A 21948-nucleotide genomic window follows, 5' to 3' on the forward strand; every position below is an offset into this window, starting at 1 on the left:
TGACTTCTTTGTTGAACACGTCTCTTGCTGGGGAGGCGATGGAGCACAGTGTAGGACCACACTTCACAAAGCAACAGTGCAAATGCAGCGTTAACAGCTGAATGCAGTTAGGCATCCAGCTTTCACGCTGAGCCTTTCCAACCACCAGTATTCTTGTCTCGTTTTTCTTTTCCACTATAAATCTCGCCACCTGCCTCTTCCCCCTTCCTCCTCTTTTCTTGGTGTCTGTGACTCCAGGGTCCACCCTGTGACCTTGAGCTCCTCTGTTGTAGGGTGGATTTCTCAGCCTTCACCCTTAGACATCCTGGCAATCCTTAGAAAAACTAAGAGCAGACAAGACATAGATTGTAAGCAAAAGAACTGAGAGAAAGAACTGAAAAAGAAAGAAAAGAAAAAAGCAACCTCTTTTCTAGTTCTGAGTCTCACTTATATCCAAGACCACCAGCTTTCAGTCAAGCACTCCCAATAGAAGCTTTAAGCATTATTTTCATTTTCAATTCTTAATGTGATTATATAAAAAGTCAGAGAGACAAGAAATAAAAATGAGAAGGAGATATATAGTTTATGGCACCCGGAAGATAGTCATTGCTCTGTGATACAAAGGGTATTCGTTTTTAAATTCCAAGTAAACTTCATTTAAATTGCTTCCTTCCCCCATATTACTGCTCCCTTATCTCCACGCCCTTGCCATAACCACAGCCTTTCTTTCTAATCTATAAAGATGAAATGCTGTCTTTTATAAAAAACCTTCTACATATGGATTCTGCAAAATCTGTGAGGTTATGAGAAGCAGGACTGCCCAGTGGTGAATATCCTAGACTTACACTGTTAGCCAGACCTGAGTTTGAACCCTAACCATAAGACATTGAGCCAGTTGCTTTATATTCCCAACCCTCACTTTCTTCATCTATGAAGTGGAAAAAATAATATTTGACTCCATGGAGTCGTTATGGGGATTCATTCATATAAAGAATTTCTATATAAAAATTCAATTTTTGCTGATATTAGTACTAACTCTTTTCAATGTAACCCTAATGAGTCAGGACAGGGTAATATTTTATAAGGCCTGTTCTTCACATATTAAGATGCCTCAAACAATTTTAAGAACTATTTTTTTAAAAATCTAAAGGAAAAACAAGTAGTTTATTGTTGGTGTTTAATTTTCTTGGATTTCACATTGAAAAGACACTTGGAACATATTTCCTTTTATGTGGGTTTGATGTATACAAGGGCCATATTTGTGATGACTATCCCATTTCATCAAAGTTAGTTGGATTTAAAATGTAATCAAGAAATTGAACTTGAGTCAACTATCTGGATTTAATTCCTGTTATAAATGTTAAACAGTGACAAGAGAGTCATCTAAAGAATATTTTGTTAAGTGCTAAGATCCATAATCACCCCCATGAGTATCTTCCTTCATCAGAAGAGGAAATGTATCATACCACCACAAAGCTAATGGAGAAAATGATTTGATTTTCTATTTTGTGGGTCTAGATGGGATTTTACAAAACCACAGGAGAACCTCCTCACAGTCAGCCACAGTGATAATAAATGCAGTTGGGATTTGGAAAATTATTTGAGTAAAAATAGCAGCAACCACTATCATTCATTACTGACAAAATGCAGGTGCTTTACAAAGGTTATGTTCTCTGTTCCTTAGAATAACTTTCAGTGCTAGGGACTGTTACCCCATTTTATAGACAAAGAATTGCAAGCCCCAAAATGGAAGTATTAGCACAATGCCACACAGCTAATAAGTCTTAGAGCCAGGATTATAAACCATCTCCTCAGCTCCAACCCTGCACGCTGTCCTTCCATGGAATTATGTCAACAGAGATCACTGTGGGATTTTGTGAATGTAGAAAAGTCTTCCACAAAGATGTTTAATAAACAGGACCCCATTGCTGAAGATATCTCACCCGGCATTTTGGGGCAGAAGGAACCCAGTTTGGGTTACTTTCTTGGTAAAGTAGAAGTTGATATCTCAGCTCTAAGAATGTATTTCTTTGATTATTTTAAACCTTTACTTGGATAGTGGCACATCTGGGGGAGAACATTATTTAGGAAGTTAATTTTATGTTATTACAGGCTGTAACGATACTTCTGTTGGGGCACAGGATACAAATAATATGTGCCCTGCACTCTGGTTCTGATACCATCCTTTAGGGTCAGGCCAGACACTGTTAAATAAACAGCAGTTTCACAGCTTAAGTGATCAGGTTGTTGTTTTGTGGTTTGCTTTTTTCTTTTCTTTTTAAATATGAAGATTACTGGGCTTCAACCTCAGAGATTCAGATATGAAAGGTCTTAGGCATAACCTAGAAATGTATAATTCTAAAAGGCTTAATGATTCTGATAATCAGCTAAGTTTTAGAATCACTGGATAGTATATTACATTAGGCCTGTTATATGTTAAAATGATTTCTTAGGTGTAGAATATTGCTGGTGTTTCTTGTTTTAATTTATTGAAGTCATCATTGCAGGTTACTCTTTACACATATACATTTAAATTATATATGTAATATATAAATATATGTACATATTAAAATAGTATTGTGTATATAGAAATATATGTACACAGATAATATATAAACATCTAAGTAGATTATGTATATACATATTTACACATATACATAAATTTGTGTGTGTGTATCTTTGAAGGTTCCCCAGTGTGACTCCACATGAGATCTATCACACATAAGGACTGATCTTGGATCTCTAGCTGGACCAGTGTTTACAGAGTCTGTGGCTTTTTGCTGCTTGGCCTCTTAATCTGGTGGTTGGTCTTAATCCTTTGCTGCAAGTAGCAGCCTTATTTCTCATGGCTGACTGCCACACGATCTCTCCACTGTCGCACCCAGCAGTCCAGAGCCATGCCGCAGGGCTGAAATTGTGCATCAGGAGTTTCTACCAGGATTTCTTCAGCCCTCTCTGCTTGAGTTTGGTTTGTTTCAACAAGCTCATCAGATGCCAGCTGCTTACAGACCCCACTCGACCTGAGAGTGTAGCGTCAGTCAACAGACCTTAATGATTGGTGTTCTAGAATCTTCAGGTTAGTTTCCATGGCTCACCATCGTGGGCTTCAAAGCAGGCATGAATGGTGAATAAGTCACTGGGTCTGAGAGCTCTTTCTAGTAGCTACATAAACACACATATTCTAGCTTCTGACTTTAATTTCAGTTACAATACTATTTGCGGTCACATCCGTTTCATCCTTTAGACACCATAGGTATACTACCTAGAAATTAGAAACTTTTTAAGAGCCTACAATAAATGATTATGGCCGGGAGAAGTATATATATTTGCTCTAAAGTATGGAAAAGAAAACTGAAAGATGGAAATTTGTAAATGTATAATTAAATGTCTATAAAGTGGTATGCTTTGCCAATTTCAGCCATAGTTAAATTTAGCATTCGTTTGATAATTAGTGATTTTGAAAGCAAATTTTAGGTTAGATTTCCTTTTGCTGATGAATTATCGCCAACCATAACTTAATAAGTTGGTCACAGCCAGATCTTTTCAAAAACAAATTATAAAAATCCTTTCAAGTTTTTATAGCAAAAATTATTTTTAATGTGGGTTGTGGGTACATATTAATATTTTGAGATGGGAATTCCAAAAAAGAGAAATGCCTGGAGCTATTCATGTTATAAAACGTCCTTATTTGTGGGTCATTTCATGCACTTTAAAAAACATATTTGTCAGTTTAATTAAATTCCCACAGTATGCTTATCATTTAATTTATTATTCCTTAATATTCATTCCCTATTATTAATTAAGGGTTTCTGTTTTTTAAAAGTGCTTAGTCCACAAACACACTTCTCAGATTTCCCCCCGCCCACCAATGTAAAATGGATAATTTATAGATATAGAAATGTTTTGGGAAATGCAAACACATTTTTAGCTTATAGGGTTGAAGACTGTTCAGTGAGCTTTAACTTAAACGGAAGGAAGGAAGGAAGGAAGGAAGGAAGGAAGGAAGGAAGGAAGGAAGGAAGGAAGGAAGGAAGGAAGGAAGAAAGGGAGGGAGGGAGGAAGGTCAACTTCTGAGGATGCTCCTTATGTAGGAGAACAGAGTGAGCAAACACATCTTTGGACTTGATCACACTACAGCACTAGCCCCTTGGCCAAATTTAGCTTCATCATCTTCCCTTCAGATGATAACACACATGGTGTCTATAAATCACATGATGTTGAAACTGTTCACTGGAGTATCCATGGCCCCACCATGGAGGACGCATCAACAGGTCCTTGCTTTGTAAATTCCTTCCACAGGATTGGGAGCAGGGAGTAAATGTGTTATTTCCTGCTCGTCTTTGTTTTTTCTTTTTTTAAGGAAAAATATGCCCTGGCTGGCATCCCTCCGTGAATTAAACTGTCCTCCTGCCCTCCCACTAGTTTTTGAGATTTTTTTCCCTCTAGACACAGCCTGGGAGAAAGTCAGGGCAGACTTCCTGCCAGGCTACAGACTTGATGTGGGGCAGTTGTGCTGGCCGTGGGCCGGGGGCCATGTGTGGGCTTGCACATGGCTGCACGCTCGTTCTCCATCCAGAGCTGGAAGAGTTTTAAGGCAGGAAGCAAAAGCTGTCCTTTTAAAAATGTCTTCTTAAATTATTGAATATGTGCACAGAGTCCATTTTTTCCTTATGTGAACATCTAGGAAATAAGAGTAGATTCTTTAAAAAAATCATTTTTTATGGTAGGGTCTCCTAACCTCTCCTTGTCCCAAATTTTCTCACTTATGAGGGAGTTGGGCTGGATGAGTTCTAGGGTCCTGTTTATCTCTCACATATTCTGATTTTTTTTATGCCTTTCTTCGTGGATATGGTATATTTTGTTCCATGTAAAATAATTTATTCCAACCCATGTCAGTATTAATTTTTGTTGTCTAGCTAGCAGACCCAAGGAAGGGTGTGTGTGTGTGTGTGTGTGTGTGTGTGTGTGTGTAAGTAACTTAATCTGTACCCAGTTTATCACTGCAGCTTTCTGACTTAATATATTTGACTAACCACAGTGAAAGAAGTAGTAGTAAAACAACAACACTAGCTTGTGTGTTAGTATAGAATAGCAACTGTAAGACAAGCCTAAAAGCTCAACCCTAAATTAAAATGTTCTAGTGCAATAAAATAAAGTCTATTGTTTGTTCATTATCCATTACTCTCAATGGGATAGGCATATAATCATTTAGGGACTCAGGGTCTTTTCCTCTTGGGACATTCTCATCTTCAACATGTGGCCTCTGACGTTGCTACAGAAGGAGGAAAGGAGTGAAGGATTGCCCATGGGAAATTTTTATGAGCCAGAACTGGAACTGGCTCCTTTCCATCGGCCAGAACTTAGCACTGTGGCTCCAACATAATTGCTGGAACAGGAGGCTGGGAAATGTAGCCTCTCCATGTGCCCAAACAGAAAAGAAAACCATGCATGTTGGTGAGCTCTAGAATCTTCTGTTTTATCTGGTTATAGGACTCAGAAGCACTCAAGCTTGAGTGCATGATGAAAGGGTCTTGCTGACCAATGCCTTTCCTGCATTCTAATCCAACGCCCTCTTCTGCTGCCTCTCACACCCTGTCTCCCAACTCACACACCATTTCCTTTCCTCCAGCTCCCTCTTTACTCTCTTTCATTTGATGCCTTGAGGTAGGAAGGAATGCTGTGAACTTGGATGGGGAGCACTAAGCAGGTGGATTTTTATGAGCAAGATAAGTAGACAGAAGAGCTCACTGTGAGAGTGGCACACATTTTAGAAAGAGAATTGGGAGAGGTCAACAAGGAAGCTGGGAGAGGTTGGTTTGGGTTGGTTCAAGATGGGAATGGATTTCTCCAATAGGATAAAATCCCAAAATGAAAAGTCCATTTCTCTAGGTAGTAGAAGGTGATGTTTTGGACATAATTTTATAAGCCTATTATAAAAATTAGATAGAAGATTCTCTCTCATGTTTTTAACTACATTGGAAGGACCAGCATCCACAACTGAGAACTATAGCCATGGAAAAGTAAGTCATTCCAGCTGTTAAATTTTTTTTTAACATACATATACATGCTCAATATTTTAGGGAGATTTTTTAAAAATAAAGAATAGCATTTGTTTTCTGTCTTAAGCTCTTCCAACATGGAATGGGAAGCAAAGATACCATTTGTAAGCTCATGATAACAGTCTACAAACCTGTCCAGCAGTCAAAAATCTATCATTGCAGCTGTTAGTCCTCCCAAATTGTCCTCTAAGCTGCCCCTGGAGAGTTGCAGAATTTCAGATATTATAGTACTTCTTGATTTGTAATACTGATCCTGGTGATAGGGATCCCCTCCTCCAAACCCTCTTAGGTCATGGAAGACACTAATTCATCCTTCTGATTGGTCATTAATTCCAGAGACTTGACCTCCCTTCTCCTTTGTTATGCTTCGTTTAATAAAAACACTTGCTGGAAGCAAGTTCCTGCTTGAGTTTGAAGTAGCACTTCTCACACCTAAAATTCTTGCACTGAACAATTTCATAGGGCCAATAGACACACAAGTCTTGCCAAGAACAATTTCCATGAAGAGTTTAAAAGTAGTGAATCCCTGGAAGTTCAGAGCAAGCAACAGGACTTAGCCCCCAAATATTAAATGAATTGGGTACACCTATTCTGAAAGCCATATAAAGCGACTGCGTAGTTGACAGGCTATGCTTCTTTTCCCTAGGGCTTTCCTGGAAAGGATGGGTCCTCTGGCCCTCCAGGACCACCAGGGCCAATTGTAAGTATTTCCAGAAACTACTGGCATGTACTCTGCTTTCAAGCATTTTACTTCTTTTGAGAGATCTTATTTACCAGACCTTTAATTTTGGCAGCTACCTTTGCTGTACTGTAACAGCTCAGCCTTGGGTTATAGACCTCTGCCTAAAATATCCTTTAAAAATAATACAACCATATGGCTGGATCCTTTGATCTCTGAGCCACTTCCCCATAAGATCACCTGCATTGACTTAGTTTTTATTAGACACAGATAAGTCTTGAATTTGAAAGAACTATAACTAATTGGTAGTTTGGAGACTACTGAAAAAATGTCTTCCCTACTTCGTTGGCAGCTGGAACCAGGAGTGAGCAATGGATCCTGAAGTCTTGTTGCTGAGGGGAAGGGGAGCTCTGTGTGTGTGTCCCTTGCTCCTTCTTGAGAGCTGGCTGTCTTTTATGAGAATGTGGGAGTCCTTACCTTTGCTTCATTTTTCTGCCTCTCTATTAGGGCATTCCTGGAGCCCCCGGAGTCCCAGGGATCACAGGAAGCGTGGGACCCCAAGGCGCCCTGGGACCACCTGTGAGTATACAGCAGTAGCCAGTCAGGATGGTTTCCCAGTCATCCCTCTGGCTTATTAATGTGTTTAAACTTACCAGCATCTCTGTTGGCCATAAATCTTATTCAATCCTGGACTCTGTGGGAATCCATAGGAAAAACAGAAGCTCCTAAGATAAAGATTAAAGTCAAACTGTGCACATGTCATGGCTAAAGACAGTGGGTCCCAACAGGAACTATCTTGCTCATTATTTTGCCTTTGGCTGAGTAAACTCAATGCCTCTTTACAGGGATTGGGTACAATAGCTGTGTGTTGATTAGACCTGTCTCCTGGGAGTGGAGGTGGGAATACACAGCTTGAGAAAATCAAGGATCAGTGAGAACGGGAATAGATTTATTTTCTAAATTCTACAAGAAAGACAGAATTTCGTGTAAAATATACTCACACATAGACGAATAGTGGTGTAAATAAAAGCACCGTGATTGGAACTGATTACCTCCTATGCTGTGCTTCTCATCTCTTAGGCTGGTGTTTAAATGTGATCATGGGAGGGGGAGAGGGAGGATGGGGAGAAACAAATGAGCTCATGTGCACCTGTTTCCTCATCTGTAAAATAGATAGTTGTCTCACACGGCTCAAAGCCACATTTGGCATCTTCTGTGACTCGCACAATGTTCCTTCTGGTGTAGCTATTAGTCAACATTCTGGTACTGTTTGTGATGTGCTAAGTCTGTATCCACAAGCTAAAATAATCAATATGTGCAAATTTTGGTACTACTGCAAACCTGCTAAGAATTTGTGGCACAGTGAAATATGAAGGGTGAGGATAGGAGAGGTCAATGAATTCTGTTTCTATTGCTGCTATAGCAAATCCCCATAGTCTTAGTGGCTTAAAAAACACAAATGTATTGTCTTAAAGTTCTGTTGGTAAGAAGTCTAATGCAGGTCTGATCAAGGTGTTGTCATCTCTTTTCTGGAGGTTCTAGGAAAGAATCTATTTCCCTGCCTTTTCTAGGTTCTAAAGACTTCCCACATTCCTTGGCTCATGACCCACTCCATCTTCAAAGCCAGCTATGTTGCATCTCTCTGAACATTCTTTCATAGTCACATCTTCCTCTGAACACAGCCTGGAAAGGTTCTTAGCTCCTGGAAAGGAGCTATGTGACTACATTTGGGCCACCCAGATAGCCCTAGATAATCTCCTTCTATAACCTCAAGATCCTTAACAAAGTCACATTTGCAAAGTCCCTTTTGTCACATAAGGTAATATATTCACAGGTTCTGGGATTAGGGTATGAACACTTTTTTTTTTGGCGGGGGTGCAGGGCTTTTCTGCCCACCACAATGAACAAGACAGCAGTGGCTCTCACTTAGAAAGACACTTCTCTCTTCCTAGCTATCCAGTCACTTTACTCTTTATTTTTGTTTCAATAAAATTATTTTATATCGAGTCATATTTTAAGCTATAATTTACATGATACATTATCAGGTACACAAACACACACAAGATCTGAGTATTAAAAATGCCTCCAGATTTTAGTAAACACATCCTAAATTGCACACCCAAATAAATGCCCTCCTTAGCAGTAACTTCACAAAGCCATATACTTGTTCCAAATACATTGTCATTCAAAATACTTTTATTTCTCAATTACAGTTGACATTCAATATTTTATATTAGTTTTGGGTAGTTAGATAATCATATACTTTAAATATTTGATCCCTCAATATTTCCAGTACCCGCCTGGCACTATACATATTTGTTACAATATTACTGACTATATCCCCTATGTTGTATTTTACATCCCCATGACTATTTGTAACTATCAATTTGTACTTCTTAACCCCTTTACCTTTTCACCCCATCCCCCAATTCCCCTCCCATCTGGCAACCACCAGTCCATTCTCTATATCTATGAGTCTGTTTCTGTTTTATTTGTTCACTTAGTTTGTTCTTTAGATTCCACATATAAAGTGAAATCATATGGTATTGATCCTTCATTTACTGATTTGTTTCACTTAACATAATACCCTCTAGGTCCATCCATGTTGTCATAAATGGTAAGATTTCATTGTTTTTATGCCCGAGTAATATTCTATTGTATATATGTACCACATTTTCTTTATCCAGTTGTCTGTTGATGGGCACTTAGGTTGCTTTCATAGCTTGGCATTGTACATAAAGTTGCAATGAACATAGGGGTGCACAATTTTCTTTCAAATTAATGCCAGAACATTTTAGATCTCTTTTCAAATCAAGCTGACAATGGGTCACAGAAAAAATTTTGATTGCTTTACCTTCACACATCTTTTTTTATCCCAAATGATATTACCAAGTATGGTTATGCTACATGGAAACATACACTGGCGCGCACGCGCGCGCACACACACACACACACACACACACACACACACACACCATGCACATAGTCCTGTCTCCACTGTCTTTTCACTGCAAATTCATCTATGCAATTGATTCTAGGCTATTCCCCACCAGAAAAGAGATTCGAAGCATCATCTCTGCTACGAGGCTCCAGCCTGCTTCCCAGAGTGGGCTCCTGGGAACAAGAGTTTATCTTGTTCAATGGAACAGTTTATCTAGCCTCTCAGGACCTGTTTCCTAATGCATTCACTTAAAAATACTCACTGAGCAGCCAGCAGGGCGCAGAGAGCAGCCTCTGGTTAAAGGGGTGTCGGGGACAGCGTGCACTAAATCTCTTTTTGAGAGTGTCATGGCAGAATTGAGGACATCAGAGGCTTTTGAGGCATCCTGAAGTGAAACCGGAAAAAAACCCTAAACCTCTTTAATTTGTTCATCAATGAACAAATGTATTTGTGCATGATCCAATTTGCATGTTGCAGTCTTACTGTCTTTACCTAGAACTAGTTTTCCTTAAGCCCAGTTGGGTTGCTCCTGAGCCAAGAGGGATGGGCTGGGAAAGAAGAGGCATTTCTGGGACCTTGGGAGAGAATAGTGGGGTGTGTGGGGGATAGAGAGGCATGGAATACATTAGGGAAGGAAGATCCCTACCTGCTTATCCACCTGGCCATCTTATAACTCGAGAACAACCTCTAAATATGGTGCATACAGAAATACCAATAAATGTTTCGCTGTAAATAAAACACTTGTTAATAATATTATCTTTGATTGTTATAAATGAACAGAAAAGGGCCCTTGATGTGGCATTCTTATCAGAGACAGAAGCCCTTTTGTCTGGTTTCATAGACACTGGGTGGGGATGCCACAGGGGGCATTGGGGAGCCTCTCAAAGCCAGTTGTACCCTGAACTGTCCAGCCCAGACGTCTCCCTGTGCTTGGGGCCCTGAGCCACCAGAGGCCTGCTGCCTGCCAGACTGGCGGGCTGGGTAACGCGGGCTCGGTGTCAAGGTGTTAAAGGCCTTGATTGTTTTCCCATGGATGTCTGTCTAGGAAGGCAGGAGGGAAAGAGACCAAGAAAGACAGACTGCCGCACTGAAAATAGCAACATTTCCTCCAGCTGGTGCCAGGAACACTTGCTTGCAGGCGCTCTGTCTTCAGGTGCTGAATTCCCAAGGCAGATGGTGCGCTGCAGCTGTGGTGGTAACTCCTACCTGAGGGTGAAGCACAGGCTAAATCCCATGCCTCCTTCCAGGGGAACAGGTGGTGATAAGCACATGAGAGAAGGGGCCATGCGTTTAGCTTGAAATCCACATAGGTAGGAGGTCCAGTGCTACTTCATTTGATGTCAGGACACCTGGCTTCTTTCTAGATGTTGCCCTGATATAACTTTGACCAGCTGTGTGATCCACTAAGCACTGTATCTAGCCTCTCAGAATTTCAGTTTCCTAATGCATTCACTTCAAAATATTTACTATATAGCCACAATGTATAGACACATGAGAGAGATGAGTTCTGGGTTACAAAAGGTAACCAAAGTATTTTTCCGCATTCATGGACAATCCAGAGAGAATGGTGTTTTGTTTTGTTTTTTGTTTTTGTATAAGTACATATAAATAAAAGTCAGAAAGTCATAAATACCTTAAAGAAAAGACAAGAATGTTACTATGAAAGTTGCATTGAGAGAGAGCGGAGAACAAAGACAGAGATGGAGGGAGGCGCCCCTCTGAGCTGAGAGGTGAGGAGCAGCTCCTGATGGAGGCAGCATTTCAGTGGGATCTTACAACACGGTGTGCCTGGCACCTAGAGAGACAGGAAGATGGCATCGTCTAGATGGGGATTATAGGAAAACAGAAAGCAGGCACAGGGCATCCCCCCGTCTTTTGTACATTTCAGTATTTTTCAACTCTTTCTCTTGCTTTTTTGCAAATTTTATTTCAAGCCCTCCTCATTCCTCACCAAGATCATCCCAAGAAGCTCTAGCCCTGGTCTGGTCCATTCCCAGCTGCCAGAAGATCTGTCTAGAGCAGCCTTGGGCAAACTACGGCCGGTGGGCCGGATCCGGCTGTTCTATCCGGTTCTCTTGCTCTCCCCTCCGCTCCTTTACTTTGAATTTATATTAGTTCACACAAACACTCCATCCATGCTTTTGTTCCGGCCCTCCGGTCCAGTTTAAGAACCCATTGTGGCCCTCGAGTCAAAAAGTTTGCCCACCCCTGGGCTAGAACAACACTGATGTGTTATGTGTTATTCCCTGGCTTGTATATCCTCACTGGATCCCTGTCCCCAGAGGATAGATCCCAATGATGTAGCCAGATGTGCATGGCCCTTTTTTTCCCCTTCAACTCTATCTCCCATCATCCCTTTGCTTGAAGTTGTCATCCCTAATTATTTAAAGTTCTCCAAATATATGCTGTTTTACCTTTTTTTTTTTTTTTTTTGGCCCTTGGGATGCTCTTCCATTTGTCTGGGCTGTGTTTTTTTTTCTCCTTTCTCCTGGCTATTCTCTCCTTAAAACTGCACTTCTTATGTGAGGCCACCATCACCTCTTCAGGCTGAGACACTTTGTCAATGTTCATCCCTCCACTAACATGATAGGTCCTTGAGGGCAGAAATGTTATCATATTCATGTTTTTATTGCTAGACTCCAGCTCATATCATAGAGGGTACTTAAAAAGTATTTGTGCCGAAACCTGTTTGGCTCAGTGGATAGAGCATTGGCCTGCAGACTGAAGGGTCCTGGGTTCGATTCCGGTCAAGGGCATGTACCTTGGTTGTGGGCACATCCCCAGTGGGAGGTGTGCAGGAGGCAGCTGATCGATGTTTCTCTCTCATCGATGTTTCTAGCTCTATCCCTCTCCCTTCCTCTCTGTAAAATATCAATAAAATATATTTAAAAAAATAAAAAACCAGTATTTGTTAGAAGAAAGAATGAAGGCATTCATGTTTCAGTTAGGCTGCTGTTCAAGGGTGTTTTAGAAGATGATTCTTATAGATTGGGGGCCAGATCATGGAAGAATCTTGAGAGCTGAGCTAGGATGTTTAGATTTTAGTGAACAGACATCTTTAATATGTGGGACTTGGACCATGAAATTATTCCTCTTTCCTTCAGCACTAAAATTCTGTGAATTTATGAATGTAGCTACTGTATTTTTCTTTTCTTTATATTTCAAGCGTTCCTGAAACGAAAGGAAAATGTGCCACTTTTTTTCTGGCCTGTGTCTGCAGGGAAGATGTGTTTTCCCTCAAAGCATACTTTGGTGGAGTTATGGGCCTTCACTTGCTCAGGAATTTTTATTTTGTTTTACTTTTCAAAAATCAAAGGAAAGATGTCAGAGAAGTTGGAATAAAACTAACTTCTTGCCGTATAGATATTTCCCTAAATGGACCTTCCACTGAGACTGCCTGGCTGTGTCCTGTAGTTACTTCCTATCAAGCATAGTGAGGCTGAGTTTGAGGAATTTCAGACCTGATTAAACACAGCCATTTCATAGGCCTCATTTATCTTATCAGTTAGGTTTGCACTGTAATTTCTGTTTCTGAGTTGCTAGCTAGTCCATTTAACCAATGATAGCTAGCCATGGAAATGTCAAATAGTGTATTGGTAAAGAAATAAAAACACTCAAGGTAAAATAATTGAATGACTAGAGTTAGGTAGGGGGGATGTATGGTTGATTTTTAAGTTGTTATTTCATTAGAAAAAATATGATCTTCACTGGAATAGGAAATATTGGCTAACAAGTTTGTTGGGCATTCTCTTTCGAGGCAGTGTACTGGAGAGTGCATGGATTTAGGAGCCTGGCTGACTGGGTTCTGGTCCCAGCTTTTCCATCTTATTATTGTGTGACCTTGGGCAAGTTATTTAATATCTTGATGCATCACTTTCCTTTATGTACAATGGAAATAATATGCCATAGGGCTGTTATAAAGAACAAATGAGTTTATCTTAGAGGAGTCTTATAAGGATTAAATGAATTAATTTTATAGGACTGTAATGAAGGTTAAATAATACATGGAGAACAGTGCTTGGGGCCTGGTAAAGCAGCTCAAGTATTAACAACTAGTACTTACAGTTTCTTAATATACTAAAAATGTGGAATACTTACTTATTTTTGTTTGCTAATTTATGTTTTAGTGTTGCACATAATGCTTGAAAAGCTTATTCCATTAAAAATTTACTTATGGTGACACAAGTAGCTCTTTTCTCTACCTAAACCAGGGGTCCTCAAACTTTTTAAACAGGGGGCCAGTTCACTGTCCCTCAGACCGTTGGAGGGCCAGACTATAGTTTAAAAAAAAAACAACTATGAACTAATTCCTATGCACACTGCGGGCCCGGGACAAGTCGGCTGCTAAGCAGGACAGGCAGCGGCACCCGGCGGGCCAGATAAATGTCCTTGGTGGGCCGCATGTGGCCCGTGGGCTGTAGTTTGAGGACCCCGATAATTTTTTAGGGATGTGCCCATTTGTAGAGCCCAAGGTATGTGAAAAGAAGACACAGTCAGTACATTTATTTCCCAAAAGAATGGAGGTGAGGAGGGGTGCCTCGTATATCTTCCCTTTTGCAAAAAGTTTTAATAATGAAAATTGGATACTTTTTAACAGAATCAGCTCTTCTAATAATCTAGAATGCCCAGTACCTTACTCTGTCTTAAATATTCAATCAAGGCAGTTAAAATGAAGCATAGATTGGCCTGTCATCCAGATTTGAAATGATAATTAGCCATTCATCCATTCAGCACACATTTTTGAGCACTTGGTATGTCCCAAACATAGTCCTAGGAACTGGGGTTACCTAAGTCCATCAGCTACACAGACTGCCTTACAGAACTCACATGCTGAGAGGGGTCACAAGTAGTGAGGATCTGCTTCTTTGAAGACGTCAAGATACATCTTACAAGCCCAGCTTTGGTATTTTTCATTAATTTCTATCCCTGGTGTTATCTCGTTCCAAATAATGACTGCATTATGAGATACTGACATATTAGTTCTGTAAGGGACCCCAGAGACCATTAAACTTATTGGCCTCATCTTACAAAGAAACTCAGAGAGTTTAAGTGGCTTGTAGATCCCATGTTTTACACCCTTTTTTCCAAAGTATTAGTATGAAAATTTTCAAACCTACACAAAATTGAAAAAATTTAGTGTGAACACCCATATGCCCAACACTATGATTCTACTATTATGTGTATGAGTGTGTGTATATCTAGAATATTAAAAGCATAATATGCTAATTAGACCAGACGTCCTTCTGCACATCCTTCTGGAAGACCTTCTGGACAAAGCCGGGGCTCTGAAGGCTGAGTCCCTTGCACGAATTTCGTGCATCGGGCCTCTAGTTTTGTAATAAAGTTCTCTTGGATTATTGCTCTCATTTGTAATATTGGAAGATTGATTATGACATAGTAAAGGGTAGATTTATACTTCTAGTTGAAGTTAGCTAATATATTTTCATTTTATTAACAAAACAAAAGGAATCAAAAGGTCAGAGAAAGTAAACAGTCCTAGATTTATAATAAATATTTCAATTTAACATTGGACTTAATTAAATGTTTGAGTGACTCTTATATGCAAGAAAAAGGCTAACTGGTTTTGGAAATATAAAGTAATTTATGTATGGTCTCCATTTTAGAGCTCTTACCATCTATGCAGAGAGAAGAGAAATCCATGCATTGACTTGTAGTTAAATGCATACGACAATAAAAATTAAGCATCAAAATTGATACTTAAACTAAATTCCTGCATTAGAATATTTCTACTGTTGAACCTTAATTTATAAGATTTTTTTTTAATACTTTTATCACATTTCACATGTTTTCATACACTGAGTAGACCATATCTGGGGGAATGAGAAATTATAATTTTGAAGAGTGGGAGATGAGAAGGTTAGGGCTAAATAACAAAAGACTTTGAACCCAAGAACTTTGATTTTGTCAAATGAATGTCTAAGAATTGATGAGTGATTAGGAATAGAGGAAGGGCTGCCATCAATCGCTAGTCACTGCGCTTTCTAAGTTGTATGCTGGTAACATCTGAGGAAGATAAAAGTGTTTGTGTGGAGGATGAACTGGACCAGGAATCTTTTGTTAGCGAGGGAGGTCAGTTAAGAGGAAGTTGCAGACTGGTGGCTCAGTGGTTGAGCATTGATCTTTGAACCAGTAGGTCTTGGTTTGATTTCCCATCAGGCCCATGTCCGGTTTGCGAGCTCGATCCCTAGTAGGAGGTGAGCAAGGGGCAGCCGATCAATGATTCTCTTTCATCATTGATATTTCTATCTCTCTCTCTATCCCTTCCTCTCTGAAGTAAATAAAAATATATGTTTGTTTGCTTTTAAAAAGGAAGTTGTAGTTGCCCCGGTGTGAGATAGTAAGGATAGCACCTGAGTGATGGAATAGAGGGGATGAATCTAAGAGGAATTGCAGTGCAAACTATGTGTGTGTAATAGACATGCTAGAAGCAAGGGAAAAGAGAACAGATAGAACCATTGGTGGTTCAAGCTGGCTGGTACCTGCTCGGGAGGATAGACCACATGTTTCTCTTTTCTCAGCGCCATCTTCAGTGACAGTACATTTGCAGCTTGAAATCAGCAATAGTAGAAGTATTTACACCTCTGATAGCAGCAAACACTACAAGTCAGGACATTTTATTTTTTCCAAAGAGCCATTTTACCTACACACCATGGGGTGAACTAGAACTTTGAATTTGGGTTACTGTTAATGAATTGAGATTTTGGAGAAGATACTGAGTTTGGTTTGCAACTTGTTTCGATTGTAGTAACAACTGGGAGCAATCTGACAGCGTGGCAGATTCTATCTATATATGTCATCAGCCACTATCTTCTGGGTAGAGACTATAAAAATATTGCCCAATGAATTACTCTTATTACACTGTCTCAGAATTGAAACAAAAAGATGAAATCTTTCTGAAGACACATGTTTTGCATTATAAGTGTAATTTCATTGCAAAAACATTTTAAAAAGCCATTGGTTTTCAGTCAAAAGTTTTACAGTTATGGTAGTTTCTTATGGGTCAAAGAGCAGCTAATCCACAAAACAAAATAATAATTCAGCTGAGAGTTCATGTTCATAGGAGCTCCCATTATCAGGGAGGTAGATTCGTGTGCTGTTACTCTAGACCAGTGGTCAGCAAACTCATTAGTCAACAGAGCCAAATATCAACAGTACAACGATTGAAATTTCTTTTGAGAGCCGAAAACCGACTTCTGCACATGGGCCACAAAGTTCCAATCACACTGTACGTGCACGCCCGCACGTGGTATTTTGTGGAAGAGCCATACTCAAGGGGCCAAAGAGCTGCATGTGGCTCACGAGCCGCAGTTTGCCGACCACTGCTGTAGACGAAAAGCACAGTGAGGCTGTGGGATTTTACAGATCTCATCTCTTACTTGAACTCTTAGGTGAGAAGATCTTTTCCTTCTTTCCAGAGACATTCTTTAAGAAATTGAATCAGCTTAGCTCCTTAGCAGAGATTTGTGAAATAAATTATGCAGCATCAGTTGAGCACAATTCATAGACTGGTGTTTCGTGTGGAAAGATATGAACAGCCTATTCAGTGAAATGATATGTTACAAAACAGTGTTGCTGCATGATCCCAGTTTTTTATTAAAACATACTTGTCGAACTTGGCCATGGTGACTCAGTGGTTGAGCATTGACCTATGAACCAGGAGGTCACGGTTTGATTCCCGGTCAGGGCACATGCGGGTTGTGGGCTTGATCCCCAATGTGGGTTGTGCAGGAGGCAACCAATCAATGATTCTCTCTCATCATTAATGTTTCTATCTCTCTCCCCCTCTCCCTTCCTCTCTGATATCAATAAAAATCTATTACAAATTTTTTTTTAAATATATTTTATTGATATTTTACAGAGAGGAAGGGAGAGGGATAGAGAGCTAGAAACATGGATGAGAGAGAAACATCCATCAGCTGCCTCCTGCACACCTCCCACTGGGGATGTGCCCGCAACCAAGGTACATGCCCTTGACCGGAATCGAACCCGGGACCCTTCAGTCCGCAGGCCGACGCTCTATCCACTGAGCCAAACCGGTTTCGGCTACAAATTTTTTTAAAGCATACTTTGTCGAGGGTATTTTGTAAGTGAAATAAGCTAGTCAGAGACAAATACCATATGATTTCACTTATATGTGGAATCTAGTGAACAAAATAAAAAGCAAATGATATAGAAATAAACTCATAGATAAAGAGAAAAGACCAACAGCTGTCGGAGGGGAAGGAGTTTGGGGTGCTGGGTGAAAATGGTGAAGTAGGATTAAGCAATACAAGTTGGTAGTTGCAAAGTAGCCACAGAGATGTAGATTACAGCCTAGGAAATATAGTCAATAATATCGTGACAACTATGTATGGGGCCAGGTGGGTACTTGAAGCAGTGGTTGGGGGACCACTTTGTAAAGTACATGATTTTCTAGCCCCTTTGCTGTACCTCTGAAATTAATACAGAATAATACTGAATGGAAACTGTAATTGGAAAAAATATTTTGTAAAAAACAACAACATACCGTGTCTCTGCATTAAAAGTCTGGACTCCTCCAATGTTTAAAAGAGCTATTTCTGCTTGGTGGGTTGCTGTTTGTTTATTCCTGTTGTTGTGTGTCTGTTTTTGCTGCAGAATTACTGGAGCTAAGAAAATTTCTTAATAAAATAAGTCGTTTTTAATGCATGGCTAAGTGCAGTGTTACAAGTAACTGGACAATTTAAAATTTTACAGGGTGTTCCTGGAGCAAAAGGAGAGCGAGGAGAACGAGTAAGTGTCCTGTCTGACTCTGTTTACCAGTCAGAGCTAACTGCACACCTTCCATTGCATATGCTTCACAAAGGATCACCATTTCCTATCAGGATCACTCATTGCTCTTAGACCATTTCTTCTCCCCTCACTCCCTCCTCAACGCATGTGACCATGAACCCATTTTTAAGTGGAAACACCTGGAAGTCAGGAGAACTGGTTACTAGTAGCAGATCTGCTACCATCCAGCTAATGACCTTTGGTCCATTTCTTTAAAAAAAAATAGAATTAAACTCACCTAACTCACAAAGTGAATTTGATCAAGAAATTACATAATGCATGGGAAAATGCTTCAGAAAAGTAAAAGCTCTGTACAGATGCCAAGGAATAGAATGGGACTCATGTTTTTCCAATATTGGCACCCAGAAAGACAATGGTAGGCATAGGATCAAAGAACATAAATCAGCTTATTTTAGGGATCTTATCTGTCCTTTGAGAAATTGTGCGCTGCTAATATAATTGTGCTGTTGGCTATAGTAGAAACAGCTGTGACCTTGGGCTCATCCAGTTACCTCTGTGTAACCTTGGGCAATGTGTTTAACTCTGTTTGTCTATAAAATGGGTTTAACACCTTTCCTCTGAGTTATTTGCATTAAGTAAGCTACTTTTTGAGAAAGTGCTGAATTTTATAAGCTCCAAAGAGCTGTAAATGATGCATTAAATATACATATGGATTTGTTTGAGAACTACTAAATTTTTTAGAATCTGGGACCAGACATGCTTACTCGAGCTCTTTAAGTTGATAAGGATGCTAGGAACCCAGCATCAGGAATGTCGAATTGCTTACTCCTTCCCTGCGTGTACCATAATGGTCAATCCTACCTGTTGCTTGGAGCCAAAGAACCTAGGTGGGAACAGTGGGTCGAGTCAGGTCTCCACCTGGAAGTCTTGCCATGTGACTGGGCTTGTGGCTGAGAGTCAGGAGTTTGCTTCTCTTCTCATCCAGGGTGACCTGCAGTCTCAGGCCATGGTGAGAGCAGTGGCACGCCAGGTGTGCGAACAGCTCATCCAGAGTAAGTGCTCTGTAGTTATTGATGCTTCCTGTTACTCATCCCCGTGAGTGTGGTGATGAAAGAAAATGCCTCTAAAGCTATGTGTTCGTGCAGACGTGTAAGCTTTACAGATGTCCATCACTAAGCCATCTAAGAGCTCATTGCAGGTTATCCCAGATTTCTATACTGATGGTACAGACGCCAAATTCCTCTGTGTCATTTGTCCAAGAGTTCCCTGCTTGCCCAGGTAGATTTAACATGACTGTACAGATCAGATCTTTTATTCCTTCCTCATCTCCCCGAATGGATAGATAGATTTTTTTTCTAAAGTACTCAGCACATATAAGCTGACAGATTGAGGCATCAGAAGCTACCTTCAAAAAGATGACACATTTTTAAAAATTATTATTGAAAGTATTACAGATGGCCCTTTTTCCCCCATTGACCCCCTCCATTCCGCTCCTACCCCCTCCCCAGGCCTTCATCACAAACGAGGATTCATAGTGTTGATTTCTATTCACTCACTAGCTTTAAATCAGTGGCTCCTTCTTACCCATTTCTTTTGGTTAGACCACGGTCCTCTCCTTTATTCTTTAAGATTTATGCCTAAACACACACACACATGTGGACAATCTTCATGAGATATTTGATATGATACTTGTGCTTTATGCCAAAAATTATGCTGGGATACACTTGGTATGACACCTGTCCCATTTTTTTTTCACTGTAAACCTGAACTTTTCAACAGTCCAGTATTTCAATTACTGATTTCTGCTCATTCACTTACTAGCTCATCCATTTTGCACATTTCCATCCTGGCCACTGACTATATTTTGTCTCAATAATATAACTGGAGGGCCCTTCTCTTTGCCAATAATTTGTTCAGTTCCAGGCAGTTCCTGGCCAAGTAGAGATGAAATATTCCTCTCAAACGCCGCCAGCTCTAGCCCTATGCTGTCAAGCCCTCCACCCCATAGAGTCCTCTACCTCCAGGGCTGACATCACCTGTGTTGCTGCCTTAACAGCTTTGAGGTTATATTTAATTTAACCCACGGAAGTCTGGGAGTGCCTGAGAAGGTCCTAATGGCAGAGTCCAAAATTCCAAATGTAGCAGATAGAACCAGATCTCCCCTTGGGGGAGGCATGGGATAAAGGTCTGCATGAGCTTCGGAGAGGTTTCATTAAGACAGGAATCTCAGGACAAGTGAGTACAAAGCTACCATCTTCAGGCATGGTAGTAATGCTCCCTATATTTTAACTTGAATTAACTTTATATTATATTGCCCAAACTGAATGTGTGTGAGAGAGAGAATTTGCCAGTTAAATGAAACTGTTCAAGTTTAATGCCAAAATAAGTTATTTAAAAACACAATGCATTATAAAAGGGAAATTGAATAGTCAGAATGCATTCATGCCCTAGCTGGTTTGGCTCAGTAGATAGAGTGTCGGCCCACAGACTGAAGGGTTCCGGGTTTGATTTTGGTCAAGGTCATGTATCTTGGTTGCAGGCTCGATCCCTGACCCCAGTTGGGGCACGTGTGGGAGGCAACCAATCTATGTGTCTTTCTCACATTGATGTTTCTCTCTCTGTCTCCCCCTCTCCCTTCCACTCTCTCAAAAAGATGGATGTATTCTTTTTTGGTTAATCCTCACCCAAGGATACTTTTCCATTGATTTTTAGAGAGAGTGGAAGAGAGAGAGGGAGACAGAGAGAGAAACATCAATGTGAGAAAGACACATAGATTGGTTGCCTACCACACGTGCCCCAACTGGGGTCAGGGATCGAGCCTGCAACCAAGATACATGACCTTGACCAAAATCAAACCCGGAACCCTTCAGTCTGTGGGCTGACACTCTATCTACTGAGCCAAACTAGGGCATGAATGCATTCTGACTGTTCAATCAAAAGCTAACCTGTCTCTTGGATTATTTTGTAGGTTTCTCATTTCAAGTATTCAATGTAAATGAGCAGATATTTATTTTAAGGAAACCTAAGGGTTAAATCCTAATATGACTCACTAACCAGAGTATGTAGATTTCACAATAGTTGTTGTCTTAGTCCAATGTAGAATAAAAAGTCTTGTATAAATATATGATTGTTTAAAACATGCACTAAAAAGGAGAGTTTAAAATTGAGTTTTTTTCCCCTTGGGAATTCTCAGATTCTTGTGAACAACTTCTAGGAAATGGAAGCCAGCAGGGTTAGACAAGAACACTGAAATAGGGCTGTGAGACAAGGAGGCCCTGCCCATCCCCTCCGTGCAGTGGCGAGAGAAAGAAATGGGAGAGATTGTATGAGTAAGACCCAACCAACCTACCCAGAGGCTGTATTTCTGACACCTCAGCCATCTTTCCACACTGCTTCTGGTTTCTCCTTAGTTTATCCCTCAGAACTTGATTTATCAGTCAGCATATAAATCCTCACGTTCTCAGTTAACTGGTTTTTCATCCGGAGTTGGTCAGAACAATTATGCTAGGGAAGGTTGT

The 21948-nt window shown here is 40.2% G+C and overlaps 1 protein-coding gene across 5 annotated transcripts in view; it reads left to right on the top strand.

The window, feature by feature from the left end:
• COL14A1 (collagen type XIV alpha 1 chain) overlaps positions 1-21948 on the top strand; it is a gene marked incomplete at both ends in the record, with an annotated part of 185099 nt that overhangs the window by 138069 nt on the left and 25082 nt on the right. For all 5 annotated transcript variants that reach the window (XM_080646647.1, XM_080646648.1, XM_080646649.1 and 2 more), the window contains 4 exons: positions 6685-6738; positions 7225-7296; positions 18395-18430; positions 19416-19482. In XM_080646647.1, coding sequence (XP_080502773.1) covers positions 6685-6738; positions 7225-7296; positions 18395-18430; positions 19416-19482 — 229 coding nt within the window. The remainder of the gene's footprint in view (positions 1-6684; positions 6739-7224; positions 7297-18394; positions 18431-19415; positions 19483-21948) is intronic.

The sequence above is a fragment of the Plecotus auritus genome (genome assembly GCF_963455305.1).
Source record: "Plecotus auritus genome assembly, chromosome: 11".
In the NCBI taxonomy this organism is placed as follows: Eukaryota; Metazoa; Chordata; class Mammalia; order Chiroptera; family Vespertilionidae; genus Plecotus; species Plecotus auritus.